Genomic DNA, 16847 nt, shown 5'->3' on the forward strand with positions numbered 1-16847 from the left:
ATAGCAAATGAGTTACACAAAATGAGCTTGTGGCGAAGACTATAAAAGGAACAAGTGCTCTTAATGAACAATGAAAAGACAAATTGACAACATCAAGTACCAGTCGCCTTTAAAAAATAGTTTTCATGGAAAATTAAAAAAAACCCCAATTTGTATAAAGTATGTAAAGGTAGTATGCTTAAATTGCTTTTGTTTATGGAGTGAAACGCTAGATATTTAGTCAGGCATCAAGTGCTTTCCAGAGAGATAAGCTTTGTGAAATGTGAAGGCACATCCATGTAATGACAACAAAAGATTCCAGTTTGAGAAGCGATTTCTTTTTTTTCTTCACTTCTGATTAGCACATTTACATTAATAGGACTTAGGAGTTTAATAGAATATACAGTATAACACTGTACTGGAGTGTTTAAACATCATTGAATCTAAACCATGTCATCCTGAACGAGGGATCGTCAACAAAGCCCATCTTTTTAAAGAGCTTGTATGAATTTTCGTTCTCTTCCTCTATGAAGCAGTACACTGGGTAGCCCTCAGCATGGAGCCATTTTGCAATGGCAGTGATCAGGACTTTGGCATAGCCTTTCCCTCTGTACTCTGGAACGGTGTAAAGCATTCCTATGGCACATGTCATATAGACGAGAATCCAGGACACAGGCTTTCCTTCTGCATCCAGTATGCATAAGGATGGAAATCTAGTAATCATATTCCTGATTATCTCAGCAGTCTTGTTGTCCTCTGAAAACTTCCACTTCTGATTCACCAAGGCAACATGTGATTCATCCAGAGAGCTCAGTGAGATCCCTGAGCTGATGAGAAACGGGAAAGAAACATGATTCTGAAACACAGCAATACTTAAAATATCACTGCACAGAAAAGCTCTACCTGTCAATGGAGGGAAGGTGAGATATATCCTCCAGTATCATCATACGACACAGAGACATTCTGCGACTGATCAGATTGTTTTCTGACCCCATTACCCTGAATATATCAATGTGGTGAAGATCGGTTCCTTGAAGAGAAATAATGTAATGTTTTTTGTTTCTATAATATTAAAGGCTATTTGTACAGTAAGTTTTGAGAAAAAGACTCTTCTGAACAAAAGTCAATAAAAGTCCAATAAATCAATGTCTTTAGTGAGAAATTTCTAGTCAGTGATTGACAGAAAAAAGATAACAAGATACTGAACTCATCCATTACAGTAAAAGACAAAATTTTAAAAAAAAGAAGAGTTTTTATTACCAATGATAAGGTCATTGGTCCAGTCAACTAAAGAGTGCTTCCTGATGGTTTCCTCAAGGATAGCTGCATCTTTTACATAAACATACATTTCAGAGAAGGAATCACCCTGTAAGAAATACAGTACATAGATGCTGCAGATTAGAGGTGGCAGACAGACAGACAGACAGATATGAGATTCAAACAGTCACCTGTTTTACTTGTAGAACGCTGATAATGACACTGAACTCTGGCCATTTGTCCACTAAAACCTTGACAGAAATTGGCTGGACGAGATGTGTCTTGTTTATTTGGACCAAGGAACCATAAAGCTTAGAAATAAAATGGTAATATTTTAAGTCAAAGAACAGTTTGGTAAGCAATAAAAGCAGTGGACATATTTTAATGTACTGGCAATTTAAACATAAATAGCAGGTTAAAATTAGTAATCATGTTCACATAGTCTCTGGCCTGTATTAGAAGTTTAGCTGTAGCTTGTCAGAGTGGATCAGACTGGACAAACCAATAGTGACTGGGGTAAATATCTTTTCAGTGCAGTCTCTGCCTGCTTCAGCTGCTCCCCGGTCAATTCCATGGTAATTCTGGTGATAAAAACAGAGTCATAGCAAACTCATCAGTGAACAGTCTGTCAGGTGCTGTCAACTCATGATTTGATTGTGAAATACATGGATTCCTTTTTATTGTCTGTGCTGAATATTCATGTATTAAAGTTTTTTTAACTGTACTTGTAGAAAAAAAACTTCAAGACATGTCGACTCTAATGAGAGGCTCAGCTGTTGACTTGATCCAAGAGACCTACCATGATCTAATGATCTGAACAGACATCTTCTCTTTTATTGTTTGTCATTTCTATTCCAGTGCTATATAGACATTTATCTCATAATAAAATTTCCAAGTTGTAATTTAAACCCATTAAATCCACTTGCTGAAAGATATGACTGAAGAGGCAAAGTTCTTTCTCATATATGAACCACTCCTACACAACCCGAGTTCCGTGCAGAGCGTCTTGGAGTCAATAGAGGTCGTTGATCAGTTTCAGATTTGATAGAATTAGTTCAAAACATAACTGGATCGCTTGAGATATGCGCCTTATTCTTTCTCTAACAAATCAGTTTTCCAAATCATCCAACATAAAATATCTCACTCTCACTGATATTACTTGGATATTAATTCAAACGAGTCACGCTAGAATTACAACAAAATAATTCTATAAGGCACACATGTTTGACAGTTTCACGAACACAGATGCGGCGCAGATCAGCGCGTTGGAATGAAACACTGTCGTAAAAACAAAATCAGAACAGAAACTACATCAACGCGGCTGCTTCAAAACATACTTTCAAAAGAGGAAATGTACACGGATCGTCCAGTAAACTGACGGCCCTATCAGGCCTTTCATGTCTTTACCAACCTTCACACTGCTGTAGAGAGAACTTGACGCAGACAAACGCTTCGTGTGACAGAAGGCGCTACTAATGACGAACTTCTGCACCAATCGAACGAGTCTAGTCCTGAGGGAACTGTTGCCCCCTCCTGGTAAGATGAGGGTATAGCACCACAAAGTTGGAGCGCTGTTTCCTCTCGGGAAGACGGTACCGGGTATTTTCTGTTCGGAGTTTGTATGTTCTTCTCCTTTCTGCGTGTGTTCAGAAAGACGCAGTTTAATTGTATTGGTCACACCAAATTGTATGTTTGGTGTGAGTGTTAACCTGAGTGTTTATTTGTCTCTTGTGCGGCCACACCAGCAACCTTATCACCTTTTTCTACTCCATTCTAATTTGACAAATTGCATTTAATGGCAGATTAGAATTTTCCATTAATGAGCAGTTGAACAGGTGTCGCAAATGAAGTGTCAAGCAAGTGTAGATCCATTCTCTAAGTCATTGCATCACTTTCTGACAAGGGGATATGTAATATTTCAAGCTCTGATGTACTTTCACCTGATTAGGAGTGGCCAGTGTGGATGGGGTGTTGCGTCACAGTGGGTTTCATTCATTCCTGTGCAAAATTTGTATGTTCTTCCCATGTCTGCATGGGTTCTCTACGGGTCTCCAGCTAATTCCCACCTCTAAAACCATGCAGTTACAGTGAACTGGTCAAACCAAATTATCCATAGGTGTGCATAGTAGTTTGTTTGGGGGCCGAGCTATGAGTTGGTGTCTCATTCGGGGTGTAAAAGACACCAGCTCAAGTCAAAGTCAAAGTCAGCTTTATTGTCAAATGTACCATTTACTGTATGCACGACATACAGCACAGATGAAATTGAAGTCCTCTGTGACCCATGGTAGACAGTACAACAGGCAGGACAACACAGGCAGGACAACAAGCAGTACAGCACGAAGTATAAGACGAAACACAAGGGATGGTTAACATCTCTATGCAGCTCATAGCTGGATAAGTGACCGTTGTCTCTTCTACAAGAAAATGAATGAACGGACCCCAACTTGGCTGAGAAACGCTACATGCTTTAATGTTTTTAACACATTTTTTCAAATAAACCCCTCATACATTAAGGTTCACGTGTCATTTGACCCACATCGCGGTTACAGAAATAATAACAAAAATGAGTCATGTCAGGTGTCAGTATAACTTCTGAGGGCATGTCACAAAAATGTAATTATAAGTCAATTTTTTTAATTAATGAAAGATACTTGAATTATAATCGGTACAAATGGATTTCTTCCAAGTTCCACTTTCACAGGATTCATATCCTTAATGGTCAATGTCAGATGACGGGTAGGATTGCTCAAGATAAACTTCCTCACTTTTATAGAAACAAAAGTATGATCAGCAAAGGCTTAGAATGCATAGACTATTTTCACACATTGTTAGGTTCACAGAGAGCTTCATTTTGAATTTCATTTTAAACACTTCTGTGGTTTTTAATCAGATGGTCAACAGCTCAGCACTGAACTGACTGAATGTGCGCCACAAAGTTGCTCTTCTCAGCGTTAATTCACCTCTACATAGCTAAAGATATTCAGTTAAACATCCCTGTGACTTGCATAGACAGACTATGGTAATATTGATGGTTTTAGCATTTCCTTATATAACAATTGTGCAAAATAATCGTGCAAACAATTAAACAAGATTTCCCTCGTTGTTGCCGTCGCATGTGTAACTCATCACCTTGATAGTATGAAGCCATGGCACAACCAACACTGTAAATGTGCACCTGTAATTCTGGGGAACAAAAGGTTGAGAAAACAGATTAAATATTTGTTAATACTTTGTTTTACCATTTCAACAAAATATGACAGTAAATCAATGATTACGATTAGTCATTGACCAGATTTCATTAATAAATTCCTCCCTTTAGGGACAGTCAAAAAATCAAACCAATGTAGGCTTTTTGTTGATTTACTATTTTAACATTCAAAATTATCAAACAAAATCATATCACTTATAAAACACCCAGTGCAATCAAATTGAAATTAATTTTGTATATTGTCACTGGTAGCAGACGCTTCATTCTGCTCTGTCAAATATATCATCATATATTAAGAGCCATATGCAAACAGATTGTTCACTGAGTGAAGGAACAAAACAATAAATTACAGTATAACACTAAAAGATTAACAAAAAATTATTACCTGATCTTGGCGGACAATGCAAGACTGATTTGGACTTCCATTTCGACAGTTGGTCTTCCCCATTGTTACTGTTATCTCGTACTTGACGCCACTGACTATCTGTATGAAGAAAGCGGAAGATTATGGAATTATGGATCACAGTAAACACCTTAATGAAAAAGCAGTGTAGAAAGCATTTACACATCACACTCGGTAGACTTCAAAATGATGAGCATTATTGTAAGAAATCAAGCACCGACGTGGAAAATATGAATCAGGGTCATTATAAGAACTTCAAATCTGATTCCAAATCTTTCACATTTGCAATAGATTTTATTTTGTTATTTAGACCAACTGTTAATTTTGGAAAAAATGCATTAGCAGCTAGCTCAAATCCTCAGACAAATTAAGTACTGTACATACATTTTTAGTGTTGCTGCAGTAACTTTCATCAAGAATGTGAACGCAGGACAACGGGAGGAAGTCCCCAAAACCTCAAGCTGGGACGAACAATGTCTAACAGCTTGATCTCAGACAGTTTTCTCCTACTAGTTTACTTCTGGCCCAAATAAACAGACTGGAAGGATGGTCTGATTTGACAGTCTGAATTGTTTTGTTGTCCAGTCCTCACATTGTTCTTAGTGGGCTATAAGAACAAAAGGTGTGGCCATAGTTGCGTTGATTACCAAAACAATTGGGTCGAAATTTGGTAATAAAAGGTTTGGAGCTAGAGTATAAAACAAAGACCACTAATAGTACGATTTTCCTTAAATATCCATTAAATTAAGAAAGATAGCCATGTAATTGTTAATTCTAAAGGCATACAGAGTCACGGTGAAATCGCAGTGAAGGCGTCATTTAACTATCATGTGACAACTGCTTGGGGGTGTTGCGTTCAAAACTGTTGTATTTTCTAGCATCCCGTGAACCCCGTGGGGTGAAGCCGTGTAAATCGATGCATACCGGTACCTGAACAGGCATGAAGCTGTTACTTTAGTTTAACGAATCCAGTCTGCTTTTGTATTTAAACTGGATTACCGTGACGGCTCCCTGTTAATCCACACAGATTTGTCCGATGTCACTCACCTGTCTCTTAACACCCACAACAGTCAGGACTTCGCCCGTCATCTCGTTTTCACGTTTGTTGTGTTCGGCCACTGCGAAATCCAAGGCTCTCCTTGCCCCTTCGTCGAAATCAGCCTCGACAAGGCCCCCAACCAGGGTCCCCGAGCCGACGGCCAAAACCGCAGCAAAAACAAGAAGCACAGCCTTCCACATTCTGTTTCAGCAACTGCGCGTTCAAAACAAATCACGGTCGGTGTTTTCCTGCTTATATAAACTACGTAACGGCAGTGACGTAGAAGGGCGTGGCACGAAGCTCAGCCAATCAGCAACTTCCCTGACAAAAACCTTTCTTCCTTTGTTGTCTTGACCCTTGTTCTTCTTCCTGTCTGTGAAAATGTACTTTTTGAACTGCGCAATGCAGAGACTGCAGTGTTTGAAGTAAGTATGCTTTAAATCAACTTTCATCATGATATGAAATTTGAACCGAATGTATTTTGGTTGGTTACTCTGAAACCAACGTAAAGTAGATTAAAGATTAAGATTTAAAGATCTTTATTTATCATTATAGAGATGGTACAACAAAATTACAATGTCAGATGGAGAGTTGGTCCATATTGCCAAAATATACACTTTATCAGCTGCATCAACTGAAAGACACAAGATGAGTTTAATAGCAGAATGCAACAGGTATTTCAAAAAAGTCTCATTTGACTGCGGCCTCAAAATGACGCAGCCTCTTAATGAAGAGCTTGTGACTAACCTTTGGCTGCTCTGACCTGCTGCAAACACAATGGATATCCAGCCCAGCTCCTGGCAGCATTCCTCAGGAATCTGGTAGTCCTCATGGTCAAAGGACTCCAGTTCTGTAATCTTTTTCTTCTCCTTTTGGCTTTTCCCTTCAGGGGTCGCCACAGCGAATCAGTTGCCTCTATCTAACCCTGTCTGCTGCATCCTCTTTCTCACACCAACTACCTTCATGTCCTTTTTCACTACATCCATAAACCTCCTCTTTGGTCTTCCTCTAGGCCTCCTGCCTGGCAGTTCAAAACTCAGCATCCTTCTACCAATATATTCACTATCTCTCCTCTGGACATGTCCAAACCATCTCAGTCTGGCCTCTCTGACTTTATCTCCAAAATCTCTAACCTGTGCTGTCCCTCTAATGCACTCATTCCCGACCCTATCCATCTTGGTCACTCCCAGAGAGAACCTCAGCATCTTCATCTCTGCTACCTCCAGCTCTGTCTCCTGTCTGTTCCTCAGTGACACTGTCTCTAGACAAAAACTGTGGTATCACCAGTTTTGTACACCTTTTCTTTCATTTTAGCTGAAACTCTTCTATCACACATCACACCTGACACTTTTCTCCACCCGTTCCATCCTGCCTGTACACGCTTCTTCACCTCTTTTCCACACTCTCCATTGCTCTGGACTGTTGACCTTCTTGATCTCTTCTCCCTGTAACTTCACTCTTCCACTTGGGTTCCTCTCATTCACACACATGTACTCTGTCTTACTGCGGCTAACCTTCATTCCTCTCCTTTCCAGGACAAACCTCCACCTCCCTAGCTTCTCCTCCACCTGTTCCCTGCTCTCACCTCAGATCACAATGTCATCTGCAAACATCATAGTCCATGGAGATTCCTGTCTAACCTCGTCTGTCAGCCTGCCCATCACCATAGCGAACAAGAAGGGGCTCAGAGCTGATCCCTGATGCAGTCCCACCTCCACCTTGAACTCCTCTGTCACACCTACAGCACACCTTACCACTGTCTTACAGTCCTCATACATGTCCTGCACTGCTCTAACATACTTCTCTGCCACTCCAGACTTCCTCATACAATACCACAGTTCCTCTCTGGGCACCCTGTCATAAGCTTTCTCCAGATCTACAAAAACACAATGCAGCTCCCTCTGGCCTTCTCTGTACTTCTCTATCAACATCCTCAAAGCAAATACGGCATCTGTAGTACTCTTTTTTGGCATGAAACTATACTGCTGCTCACAAATGTGAGTAATATTCCCTGATTTTTTGCTACATTCGTGTTCTTCAGCTTCCACAACAGGTTTCTTATTGGACTTAAATCAGTCAGCTATGATGGCTACTTGAACTTGGAATCATTTCCAGTCATTTTCCAGTCATTTTCATCTTCCTCACAGAAGGCCAGACTTTTTTCTTTGAAGATTTTCTCATGCCTGATAGAACCCTCCTTATCCTGTACTTTCTGCAGGTTCAGGTTAGGGTTATTCTCTGCAAAGCAAAGCAGCTCCAGTGCATCACACAGCTACGTTTCTCTATAGGGTGCTTTTTTCTGCATTGCTCCATTTGTCCACCTCCAGACATATTGCTGATACATGTGGTCCAAAGGTATATACTTTATTAATCAAAGGTTGATGTGCTATTCCTTTATTAAACAGAGGTTGCAAAAAAAAAAGAAAAAGAGAGAAAACAGAACAGCATCCAAAATTACTGTTTTCTGGATGGTTTTGAATTACTGGCATCAACTTTTCTACTGCTTTTGGGTCAGCAGTGATGAAAGTCCTGGAGTTCTGGCAAGACTTTTCCCTGATGTAAATATAACCCTAACAGAAAAAAATACTTACCAAAGTATGACATGGTCGGCACATTCACGACAATCAGTTGCAATGAGTGCTAACATTCAAAGTGAACAACTGAGATAGGGCTTTACTTTAAACCTCATATTCACATGTGGCTAAATCAAAATTAAGTATAACAATGTCAGAGTTGTTGACATCTCTAGAGAAGTTTTCTAATGTTTTCTAAACCTTGCAGGGATTCTTTCTTTGCCTTGGATACAGTCCAGCAGCAGATTATAATAAGCTCAGCTGTGGCAGCAGGTGGGATGCTGGCATTCATTTGGCACAAAAGGAGACAAGTAAAAAGTATTCCTCTTGGTGAAGGATGGTGGGGAGCAGGAAATAAACCACTGTCAGTGGATGACAAAATCTATCCCTTCAAAGTGCAAACCTCAGATGAAGAGATTAAGGTTCTTTTTATCTGTCAAATTTTCTAACTTGGCATTGTTACCTACCAGATTAAAAGCAGCATACAGGCCAGTAATAAAACAGTAATGCATTTATGCCCAATAGGATCTTCATGAGCGCATCGACAGAGCCCGCTACACCAATCCCTTGGAAGATAGTGGCTTTCAGTATGGCTTCAATTCCACTTATCTCAAGAAAGTGGTTTCCTATTGGAGAAATGAGTTTGACTGGAAAAAGCAGGTGGCAGTTCTGAACAAGTATCCTCATTTCAAAACTAAAATAGAGGGTACGCATACAGTCACCTACAGAATCAATCTTTGTTCTGGAGTAATCCCTACTAATATGCATATTCTGCCACTATTAATTTATCTACAGTGATGCCTTTGCTTTTCTTGCAGGACTGGATGTTCATTACATCCATGTGCGACCATCACATCAGAAGAATCAGAGGATACTTCCTCTTATGCTCGTTCATGGGTGGCCCGGGTCCTTCTATGAGTTCTACAAGATTATTCCACTTCTCACAGAGAACCAGGATGATCTTGTATTTGAAGTTATTTGCCCATCTTTGCCAGGTTATGGTTTCTCAGATGCTCCTCAGAAACAAGGTAGGTGATTCTTTGTAAACAGGTGTATTGCAGCTTCCTTAGCAGAAGTGCGTTGATGTGTTTCCTCTATCTTTTCAGGATTTGACAGCCTCGCCGCCGCACGTATTTTCCTGACACTGATGGAGCGATTAGGGTTCTCCCAGTTCTATCTGCAGGGAGGAGACTGGGGCTCCCTCATCACCACCAACATGGCACAGATGAAGCCTCAGTAAGACGGCAAAACAAGCTCCCACACTCCATACATTATCATTGCAATAGCATTACTGCTGCTCCCTTTGTTTTTTGTAAAGGTAGCATTGTGTCATGCGTTCATAAATTGTGAAACAGAGCTCTCAATGTGCATCATGCTGAAATAACTAAAAACAAGTGACACTAGAAATTATGGACTGGAGGGAAAACATTATTTTGGCAAAATAAAAACTTCATTTAGAATGTCTGGCTACAAATTAACACTTGAAAACACACATTTAAATGTTTCTTATCTTATGTAATTTTTTTACAATCTTTTCCAGATGTGTGAAAGGACTGCATTTAAACATGTTCACTGTAAGAAGGGGATTCAAACTGCTGCTGACACTCATGATTGGTCCTTATCTGCCCTTCCTGGTGGGCTTAGGTCGGGAAGACGTTCAGCGACTATTCCCTTACTTGGAGAAGAACGTGTGGGAGATTCTGAAGGAATCAGGCTACTTTCACATCCAGGCCACTAAACCAGACACTGCAGGCAAGAAATTACACTAAAAATGTACAAATTCTGCTTATCACATTGACACTATTGATGAGTCACAGACCGATCCAATGCTCTGCATTGAATTTAAGAGAAGTTACACGGATAAACAAACTGTTGAAGTATTTTGTAATTGGAGTATTCGTTATTTTAACTTTTTTAATATGTCCTTGACCGTATGAACAGGATGTGGACTGAACGACTCTCCAGTAGGCTTGGCAGCCTATATTCTGGAGAAATTCTCATCCTGGACTAACTTGAAGAACAGAGATCTAGCAGATGGTGGGCTGGAGAGGTACAATTCTGCATTCCATGTAGCCTTTTTCAGCATATTTATATAGCGAAGTCAACAAGGTTTGATGGACTAATTATTAAATGGCTGCTCTCTGGCTTTTTCACAGGATGTTCAGCCTGGATGACCTCCTCACTAATGTCATGATCTATTGGACCACAGGCTCTATTGTTTCTTCCATGCGCTTCTACAAAGAGAACTTCAAGAGTAATCCTGATAAAAGAGTGGATGCAAAGTATGTGGCCGAATTATTTTATTGTTTTCACTTTTTGAAATTCATAATGTAACAGGTAAAGTTTCACCTTTTATTTCAGGACAGAAATATTTGTGCCTACTGGACTCGCTGCCTTCCCTGGGGAGCTGATGCACTGCCCTAAGTCATGGGCAGAACTTAGGTATCGGAACATCTACTCCTACACGTTTATGCCTCGAGGTGGTCACTTTGCTGCCTTTGAGGAACCCCAGCTACTTGCCGGTGACCTTGTCCAGTTTGTCAGAAAAGTAGAGAAGTTCTGAAACTATAATCATGAATATATGTTCTTTCTTATCACTGCACTGCACATCAAAATCTTTCACAGAATAAAAATGTAAACATACTGTACATTCACAGACACTACTGGCACTGCAATGTATTCAAAGACTTCAATACAGAAAGCAATGTAAGACAAAATATTCAAGATGTAAATTAAAAACATATTGCACCATAGTTTTTTTTGTGTTATACAGCCTTAGAATTTTTAGATATTGTACATTTTTTATCAACATACATTAAGTACTAATGTCCTGACAGTAAATCCTTGACAAATCATTGTTTCACTATTATAGACTATCAAAAATCCAACAAAATTGCTATTGTTTCAACATATACTTTTAATCACACGCACAAAATTGAACGTGTCCACAAATTAGAAAGTAAACTATTAGAAAGATTTTGCCAATAGGACCACATCCCCCATCATAGAACAAGAATCATTGTAGTTGATATATACCTAAAAATTAGCAAAATTTTGTATGCCTGAAATTTCATTCAATTCTCTACAGAGGTTTCAATGACACAGAATGACTACCCCGTTTATACACGGATGAACGAGAGTAAACTTATGCTCCCTCTGATTGGGCAGTCAAACTAATAATTTAAATACGGACGCTTAAAATAATAAGGATCAAAACCCACTCCAACCACCATTAAAATGCAATTTGGGTATACAGGTTCCAGAATGACGGCTGAGATCCTCTTGTTATGGGTCATTTACTAAATCCCTTAATAGTCACGGGCGTCTGAAACCACACATAATCCTGCCAGTCTGATCCCTCTGTCCTTGGTTCTTTATGGGTGCTGAGATCAGAAGAAAGAATGATCTTGTGGTTCTTTACTCGGGTTGGTACTTTGAATTGTAGTTTAGGGCGGAACCAAGCAACACCGCAATCCCTGTGAGCCAGTGCCAAGATGGTGGTAGACATTAAACGAACAGGTCTGCTGTCAGACAGAAGGTCAGCCACAAAAAGAGTATGGAAGAGCTTCCTTAAGCAGGAGGATGCCTGCAGACATTGATCTCCTCCAGCCACAACCAAAGCCTCCATGTTGATCTCATACAGTTCCTTGGGGAGAATAAGGGAGCCACCCATTAGCAGCAGCACACGGGGCACCCTGCTAAGGGAAAATAACACCTCCAGCTGCTGCAGCACCTCCTCCAGCTCCTGAAGAGTTTGCTGAGACTTGCGCCACTCTATGTCTGCAAACTGAATCGGTCTCCGGCTCACTACATCTTGATCCTGCGGAAAAAACATTTGTACATTAAATTTAATGTCACCTCCATAACATTTTTTCATGTGAACATGATGTGCAGCATATAACATGTTTTCCTTATCACCTGCATTGAGGCTTGCCGTTTCTTCTGAGAGTACACGAGCTGGTCATATGTCATGGGTAGTTGCTGGCGCTGATAGAGAATGCATTTGAGGATCTCACTGACAAAGCGGCAGCAACCATCTTGAGTAACTGTGCCGGGGAAGACCACGTTCACATGACCTTCCTCCTGCGCTGTTCTCACAACGGCAGCATCACTTTCCTTTCTATTAAGGTCTTGTTTACTGGCAGTCACGATGGAATCCATTAAACTTGACTGGTCAGGAGTCAGCTCTTCCTGTGTGTTCTCTGTCCCAAATGAAGAGGAGGGTAATTGAATTAGGGTGAGTAATGACATGTTTTGCACAATTTCATCCAGTTAAATGAACTCTAGCACTGCCAGCATTTCAAAATAGGCTATGGTCCCATTTTCTACTGTATGGCTGTGGTGGAAGAAAAGCTGGAAGAAAATCACAAATATATAATTTCACCTTTGTCTACTCTTAGTGCCATCTACCCATCTATATTGTTAGGTCTGAATTTCAGAGTTCTGGAGATATTGGATGCAGATTCCTGCTTTCCAGAACTAGATAGCACTATGGTGTTCAAATGAGCCAAAGAACAAAACTGAAAAACTCAACAGCAAAGTCCTGTTCCAGGTCCTCAGACACTGAAGACAATTTGCGGATTATTGGTTGTATTGTTTGCCTGTAGGATGTTATCTTTCGTCTTAATAACACTGGATTATCACATACAAAAAGAAGGAGCATCCACTCATGGACAGCCTGCAGTTCACTCATTTAGACAAAGTGAGATTTTAAATGAAGGAATATAACTGATGGTTATCAAATACTTTCAGTGAAAGTCTGTTTCCTGAAAAGTGCTCTCACTGAAAGAGTTTAATTAATTATTTGACCTCACTTCTTATGAAGTCCTGTTTGTTTAGCTTTGATGAGAGAAAACATCTCATACAGTATATGCGTTTGCATTGTGACACATTTTTTAATCCCATGACGTCATGGTATTAACAGGGTGGAAGAATGTTATGAGTCCTCCTGGTTGAGGTGCAAACTCTGGTAAAATGATTACAGAAAACTATTTCACAAGCTGTTTCACTGTCCATGCACTAACCTCCTTTATACCAAGGTCCAAGTACCCAAACTCTTGACAATAATGTAATCTTCTTATCAATAATAACAAATTTGCAAAACCTCCTGTGTTCACAATTTCATTATTCGACTATTGTTTTCTGTCGTGCAGGATGGAAGCCTTAGTTCTGATTCTATCACCTGTTAACCATGAATTGCAGTACAGGTCCTTTACATGCTAAACATGCCCATTAGCGGTCAGGACATCTTCTAGTGTCTTGACCACAAGATTTTGTGTTAATAAAAACACAGAAATCTACAAACCTTCCCATGACACAGATACTATTAGAGACGTCAACTTCATAAAAACTCAACACCATAAATCATCAAAACTGTTGATTGATGAAGTAAATGGACGATTTCAGCTCCAATCCACTAATGTCACTACAGTTAAGTACAAAGCAGTTATAAGCCCTAAAACCGGGTAACGTTATGCTAGCTTCCTCCAAACACCACGTCTCCCTTATGGGTCATTTGGACACAGAATATTTGCAGAACATTATTGACACTATTTTTTTTGCCACCATCAAGCTGACTGTCCCGTTCCCACAGCGTGTTCTTACTGACCAGGAGCTCTGGAGGACATAGCGGAGATTTCCTCTTCGTCGGTGTTGTTCGTGGTATTTTGTTCTCCTTCTGATGAAAATAAAAATGAAAGAGGAAAAATCTTCATTTCAATGCCTGTACTGTGACAGATAATCTATTTTCCACGCCTTTCGACTTTGTTCTTCCTACGTCCAAACCTTCAACCGCAGTTTTGAATGCCGCTGCCGGGTTACCGCACTGCATGACGGGAAACATAAACCAACACAACGTTGCTTTCAAGTTACGTGGGAGAAAATGGTAGACCCTGGCTCCCTCTTGTGGCGCTCGTCCGTCCATTGAACAATATTGTGTGACGCCGTATGTGTTTCTTACTGCTACGGATTTTAACACCAGTTTGTTCATCACTCGGAAACCCATAATAGTAATTTACGTTTGCTCAATTGTAAAAGTGACCTGACAATATCAGAGACATTCGCCTCACCTTGGTATAAATACTGCTTTGTTAATTTAAGAGAAATAAGACACGCCACCTTGGAAATGTAGACAAAAAAAGAGAGACAACAATGCAGTATAGCACTGTGTATCATTTTATCGATCGGCAGTACCCCCTAGCGGTTCGTCTGTGAACTGCAGATTTACAGACGCCCATGCGTGATAATTGTCTGTGGCAAACGCTGCAGGGCTCGGAAGAAGCGCCGTGAGAGAAGTGGCTGATTTTGATGAATGATGGCTTTGGTGCGGGTTGCAGTCCGAGTTCATCCAATGAACAAAAGATTGGTAGAATAAATTACTTTATATTTAAAGGAGAAAAATAAATAAATAATGAAACACTAGTTTATTTTCATTTATCCACAAAGAAAAACTGTTATCCTTAAAAGTTATAATTCATATGAGGGGGAACACTACATCTGTTCATAAGATACTTAATCACCAATGAAAAACGCAATGAACTGACTTTTTCATGTTTTTTTCCCCCTAAATTAAGAATTGATTGTGCATTTGAAACTTGAGTCTCTTCAGGGGGACAAATTCAAAGACAGAAGAAAAATCTTTTCATATCACTTTTCGTATGCTTCAACTGATGAAAGAAGCCCCACGTTTGCATCCCAGGAGCAGGTTTATACATTTTTCCCTATTTTTATTTTTACATACATTTTTTAGCGCAGTACAATGTAGTGCTTTTTTTTTTCCTTTTTTTTTTTTTTTTTTAGAAAATGTGATACTCTACTTATGTTTTTTTGCTTTTAGATTTTTCATTATTTGTGCATATGGCCAAAGAAGCTCAGGAAAATCTTACACCATGATGGGCCACACACTAAGGCCTTCAATCAGCTCTCTCAGCCCTGGTTTGTAAGGTTAAAAACTAAAAGAAATATTGACCATGAAAACCTCTCGTCCTGTAAAACTATGCAGGGTTCACAACTTGTGTGCTACATATGCAGGTGTTACGATGGGCCATCATTCACCAGGGACACTCAGAATCTCACAATATTCACTCTGACACTGTACACATTAAATTGCAGAATACCCTTGTAGTACTAATCCTGTGTGCACATGGCGTCGACTCCTTATCATATTATATGGTGACTGATGGCAGCCTCATCAGAAGTCTCTGCCTTCTCTCCTTGTTTCTCCCCACTAATCAGAAAATGTGATGAGGGCAGCAGCTTGCAGCTTCTCTCTCCTCACCTTTCACAGCAATAGAAATTTCACATTACCGCTGATGTTTCTCCTTGTCTGCTATGAGACTCATGCAAGGTCATCAGCAGGGCAGCTGTCAACATTCCCAATAATTATATATGGCTCTTAATACGTACTATCAGTTACCCTGTAATTAAAGCAAGAGGGAAGCTGCTTGCATGCTTCAATAATTAAATAAGATGAGGTAGTGTTTGCATTCTTCACTAATCTTTGCAATTGATGACTTGTGGTCATGGCCTAACATAGACAAACCAATTGAAAGAGCAAAGGAGGAGCAAAGTTATCTTTTTTAAGCACTTACTTTTAAGTGCATACTTTTCTCCTTCTGATGTGTCAGGATGACAAAAGTTTAATCCCTCGGATATGTCAGAACTGGTTCTGTGAGATGTCCCAAAAAGGCGAGAATGATGCTGTGTTGTTCAACACAGAGGTCAGGTAAGAGACCATATACATATAGTAATGCTGGTTTGGATGTTCCTACTTAACGCAGGGCTTCCTCAAAGTTGCACATTTAATTGAGCATTAAAACTTGATGCATTCATATTCACACTGTGTTACACAAAAATACAGGCCAGAACACCTCAGCGGTACTCAGAAGGTGAACTGACACCCTTCCAGCTACCATTTCATGCTCTGTATGTTGGCCCATGCTGGACTTGATCCCCCCCTAGCATATATAAAGCTGACAGTGTTCTTATAACATACTGGATCCAGCGCTGTAGTTGCTTTTACCGAGGTGAAATAATTTCACTTTTATTTTTTAATTCAAAATAAGAGTCATTTTATTTTGAAACAAAATAAAGCCTCAGTGTTCAGCTTATCTGGTTGTTATTGATGATAATTGCTTGATAATTATTGCTGATTAGAAGCATTTGAAATTCATTGCTGATCTTTGACAAGTAAATTTCCTGATAGAAATTGATGCTGTGGTTCTTGTGTTGCGGTTTCCAACTTACCATATTTGTGCATACAATTTGCTGTTTTTTATGTCAATTTGACATGCAAATTGTTGTGTTTTACAATTTGTCGTTGTATTTTGCTGTTGTGCGTTTTGATTTGTTTTCATGCTTTATTATTTGTTGTGATTTGTACCTCAGGGC

General features: G+C 39.7%; 4 protein-coding genes across 7 annotated transcripts; 1 reads left to right on the top strand and 3 right to left on the bottom strand.

The window, feature by feature from the left end:
- Window positions 1-9: 9 nt before the first annotated feature.
- si:dkey-76k16.6 (uncharacterized protein LOC566817 homolog) lies at window positions 10-3274 on the bottom strand. Of its 2 annotated transcripts, none has more exons than XM_068327501.1 (6): window positions 2648-3274; window positions 1739-1817; window positions 1428-1547; window positions 1240-1345; window positions 883-1009; window positions 10-806 (listed from the first exon to the last, which is right to left on the bottom strand). In XM_068327501.1, the coding sequence occupies exons 2-6, from the start codon at window positions 1808-1810 to the stop codon at window positions 407-409; spliced, it is 825 nt and encodes a 274-aa protein (XP_068183602.1). In that variant the 5' UTR covers window positions 1811-1817; window positions 2648-3274; the 3' UTR covers window positions 10-406. The 2 variants fall into 2 exon arrangements, with proteins under 2 accessions (XP_068183602.1, XP_068183603.1); XM_068327502.1 differs by having other exon boundaries at window positions 2574-2668.
- Window positions 3275-3428: 154 nt separating this feature from the next.
- On the bottom strand, window positions 3429-6123 carry LOC137603757 (cystatin-like). Its single transcript, XM_068327503.1, has 3 exons — window positions 5895-6123; window positions 4830-4928; window positions 3429-4419 (listed from the first exon to the last, which is right to left on the bottom strand). Exons 1-3 carry the CDS (start codon window positions 6084-6086, stop codon window positions 4318-4320), a joined length of 393 nt encoding a protein of 130 aa, XP_068183604.1. The 5' UTR covers window positions 6087-6123; the 3' UTR covers window positions 3429-4317.
- A 117-nt stretch (window positions 6124-6240) lies between these two features.
- Window positions 6241-11220, top strand: ephx5 (epoxide hydrolase 5). Of its 3 annotated transcripts, XM_068327230.1 has the most exons (10): window positions 6254-6311; window positions 7422-7883; window positions 8668-8881; window positions 8985-9165; window positions 9278-9487; window positions 9566-9695; window positions 10000-10211; window positions 10401-10509; window positions 10616-10741; window positions 10821-11220. In XM_068327230.1, exons 2-10 carry the CDS (start codon window positions 7858-7860, stop codon window positions 11020-11022), a joined length of 1410 nt encoding a protein of 469 aa, XP_068183331.1. In that variant the 5' UTR covers window positions 6254-6311; window positions 7422-7857; the 3' UTR covers window positions 11023-11220. The 3 variants fall into 3 exon arrangements, with proteins under 3 accessions (XP_068183329.1, XP_068183331.1, XP_068183330.1); XM_068327228.1 differs by lacking the exon at window positions 7422-7883 and having other exon boundaries at window positions 6241-6311; XM_068327229.1 differs by lacking the exons at window positions 6254-6311; window positions 7422-7883 and adding an exon at window positions 7895-8444.
- A 189-nt stretch (window positions 11221-11409) lies between these two features.
- On the bottom strand, window positions 11410-14247 carry mad2l1bp (MAD2L1 binding protein). Its single transcript, XM_068327231.1, has 3 exons — window positions 14068-14247; window positions 12378-12661; window positions 11410-12279 (listed from the first exon to the last, which is right to left on the bottom strand). Exons 1-3 carry the CDS (start codon window positions 14171-14173, stop codon window positions 11752-11754), a joined length of 918 nt encoding a protein of 305 aa, XP_068183332.1. The 5' UTR covers window positions 14174-14247; the 3' UTR covers window positions 11410-11751.
- Window positions 14248-16847: the final 2600 nt, after the last annotated feature.

Source organism: Antennarius striatus, chromosome 11, assembly GCF_040054535.1.
Source record: "Antennarius striatus isolate MH-2024 chromosome 11, ASM4005453v1, whole genome shotgun sequence".
Taxonomy (NCBI): Eukaryota; Metazoa; Chordata; class Actinopteri; order Lophiiformes; family Antennariidae; genus Antennarius; species Antennarius striatus.

Excerpts from the sequence above, each read along its gene's own strand:
- ephx5 (XM_068327228.1), top strand. The coding sequence starts at position 6,268 with ATGTACTTTTTGAACTGCGCAATGCAGAGACTGCAGTGTTTGAA. Across the intron at positions 8,882-8,984 it reads CCTCAGATGAAGAGATTAAG|GATCTTCATGAGCGCATCGA; the intron begins GTTCTTTTTATC and ends TATGCCCAATAG. Across the intron at positions 9,488-9,565 it reads AGATGCTCCTCAGAAACAAG|GATTTGACAGCCTCGCCGCC; the intron begins GTAGGTGATTCT and ends CTATCTTTTCAG.
- LOC137603757 (XM_068327503.1), bottom strand. The coding sequence starts at position 6,086 with ATGTGGAAGGCTGTGCTTCTTGTTTTTGCTGCGGTTTTGGCCGTCGGC. Across the intron at positions 4,929-5,894 it reads TTGTGGGTGTTAAGAGACAG|ATAGTCAGTGGCGTCAAGTA; the intron begins GTGAGTGACATC and ends TTCTTCATACAG. Across the intron at positions 4,420-4,829 it reads GCATTGTCCGCCAAGATCAG|AATTACAGGTGCACATTTAC; the intron begins GTAATAATTTTT and ends TTTGTTCCCCAG.
- si:dkey-76k16.6 (XM_068327501.1), bottom strand. The coding sequence starts at position 1,810 with ATGGAATTGACCGGGGAGCAGCTGAAGCAGGCAGAGACTGCACTGAAA. Across the intron at positions 1,010-1,239 it reads GACCAATGACCTTATCATTG|GAACCGATCTTCACCACATT; the intron begins GTAATAAAAACT and ends TTTCTCTTCAAG. Across the intron at positions 807-882 it reads CACCTTCCCTCCATTGACAG|CTCAGGGATCTCACTGAGCT; the intron begins GTAGAGCTTTTC and ends GTTTCTCATCAG.
- mad2l1bp (XM_068327231.1), bottom strand. The coding sequence starts at position 14,173 with ATGAAGATTTTTCCTCTTTCATTTTTATTTTCATCAGAAGGAGAACAA. Across the intron at positions 12,662-14,067 it reads TATGTCCTCCAGAGCTCCTG|AGAACACACAGGAAGAGCTG; the intron begins GTCAGTAAGAAC and ends CATTTGGGACAG. Across the intron at positions 12,280-12,377 it reads AACGGCAAGCCTCAATGCAG|GATCAAGATGTAGTGAGCCG; the intron begins GTGATAAGGAAA and ends TTTTTTCCGCAG.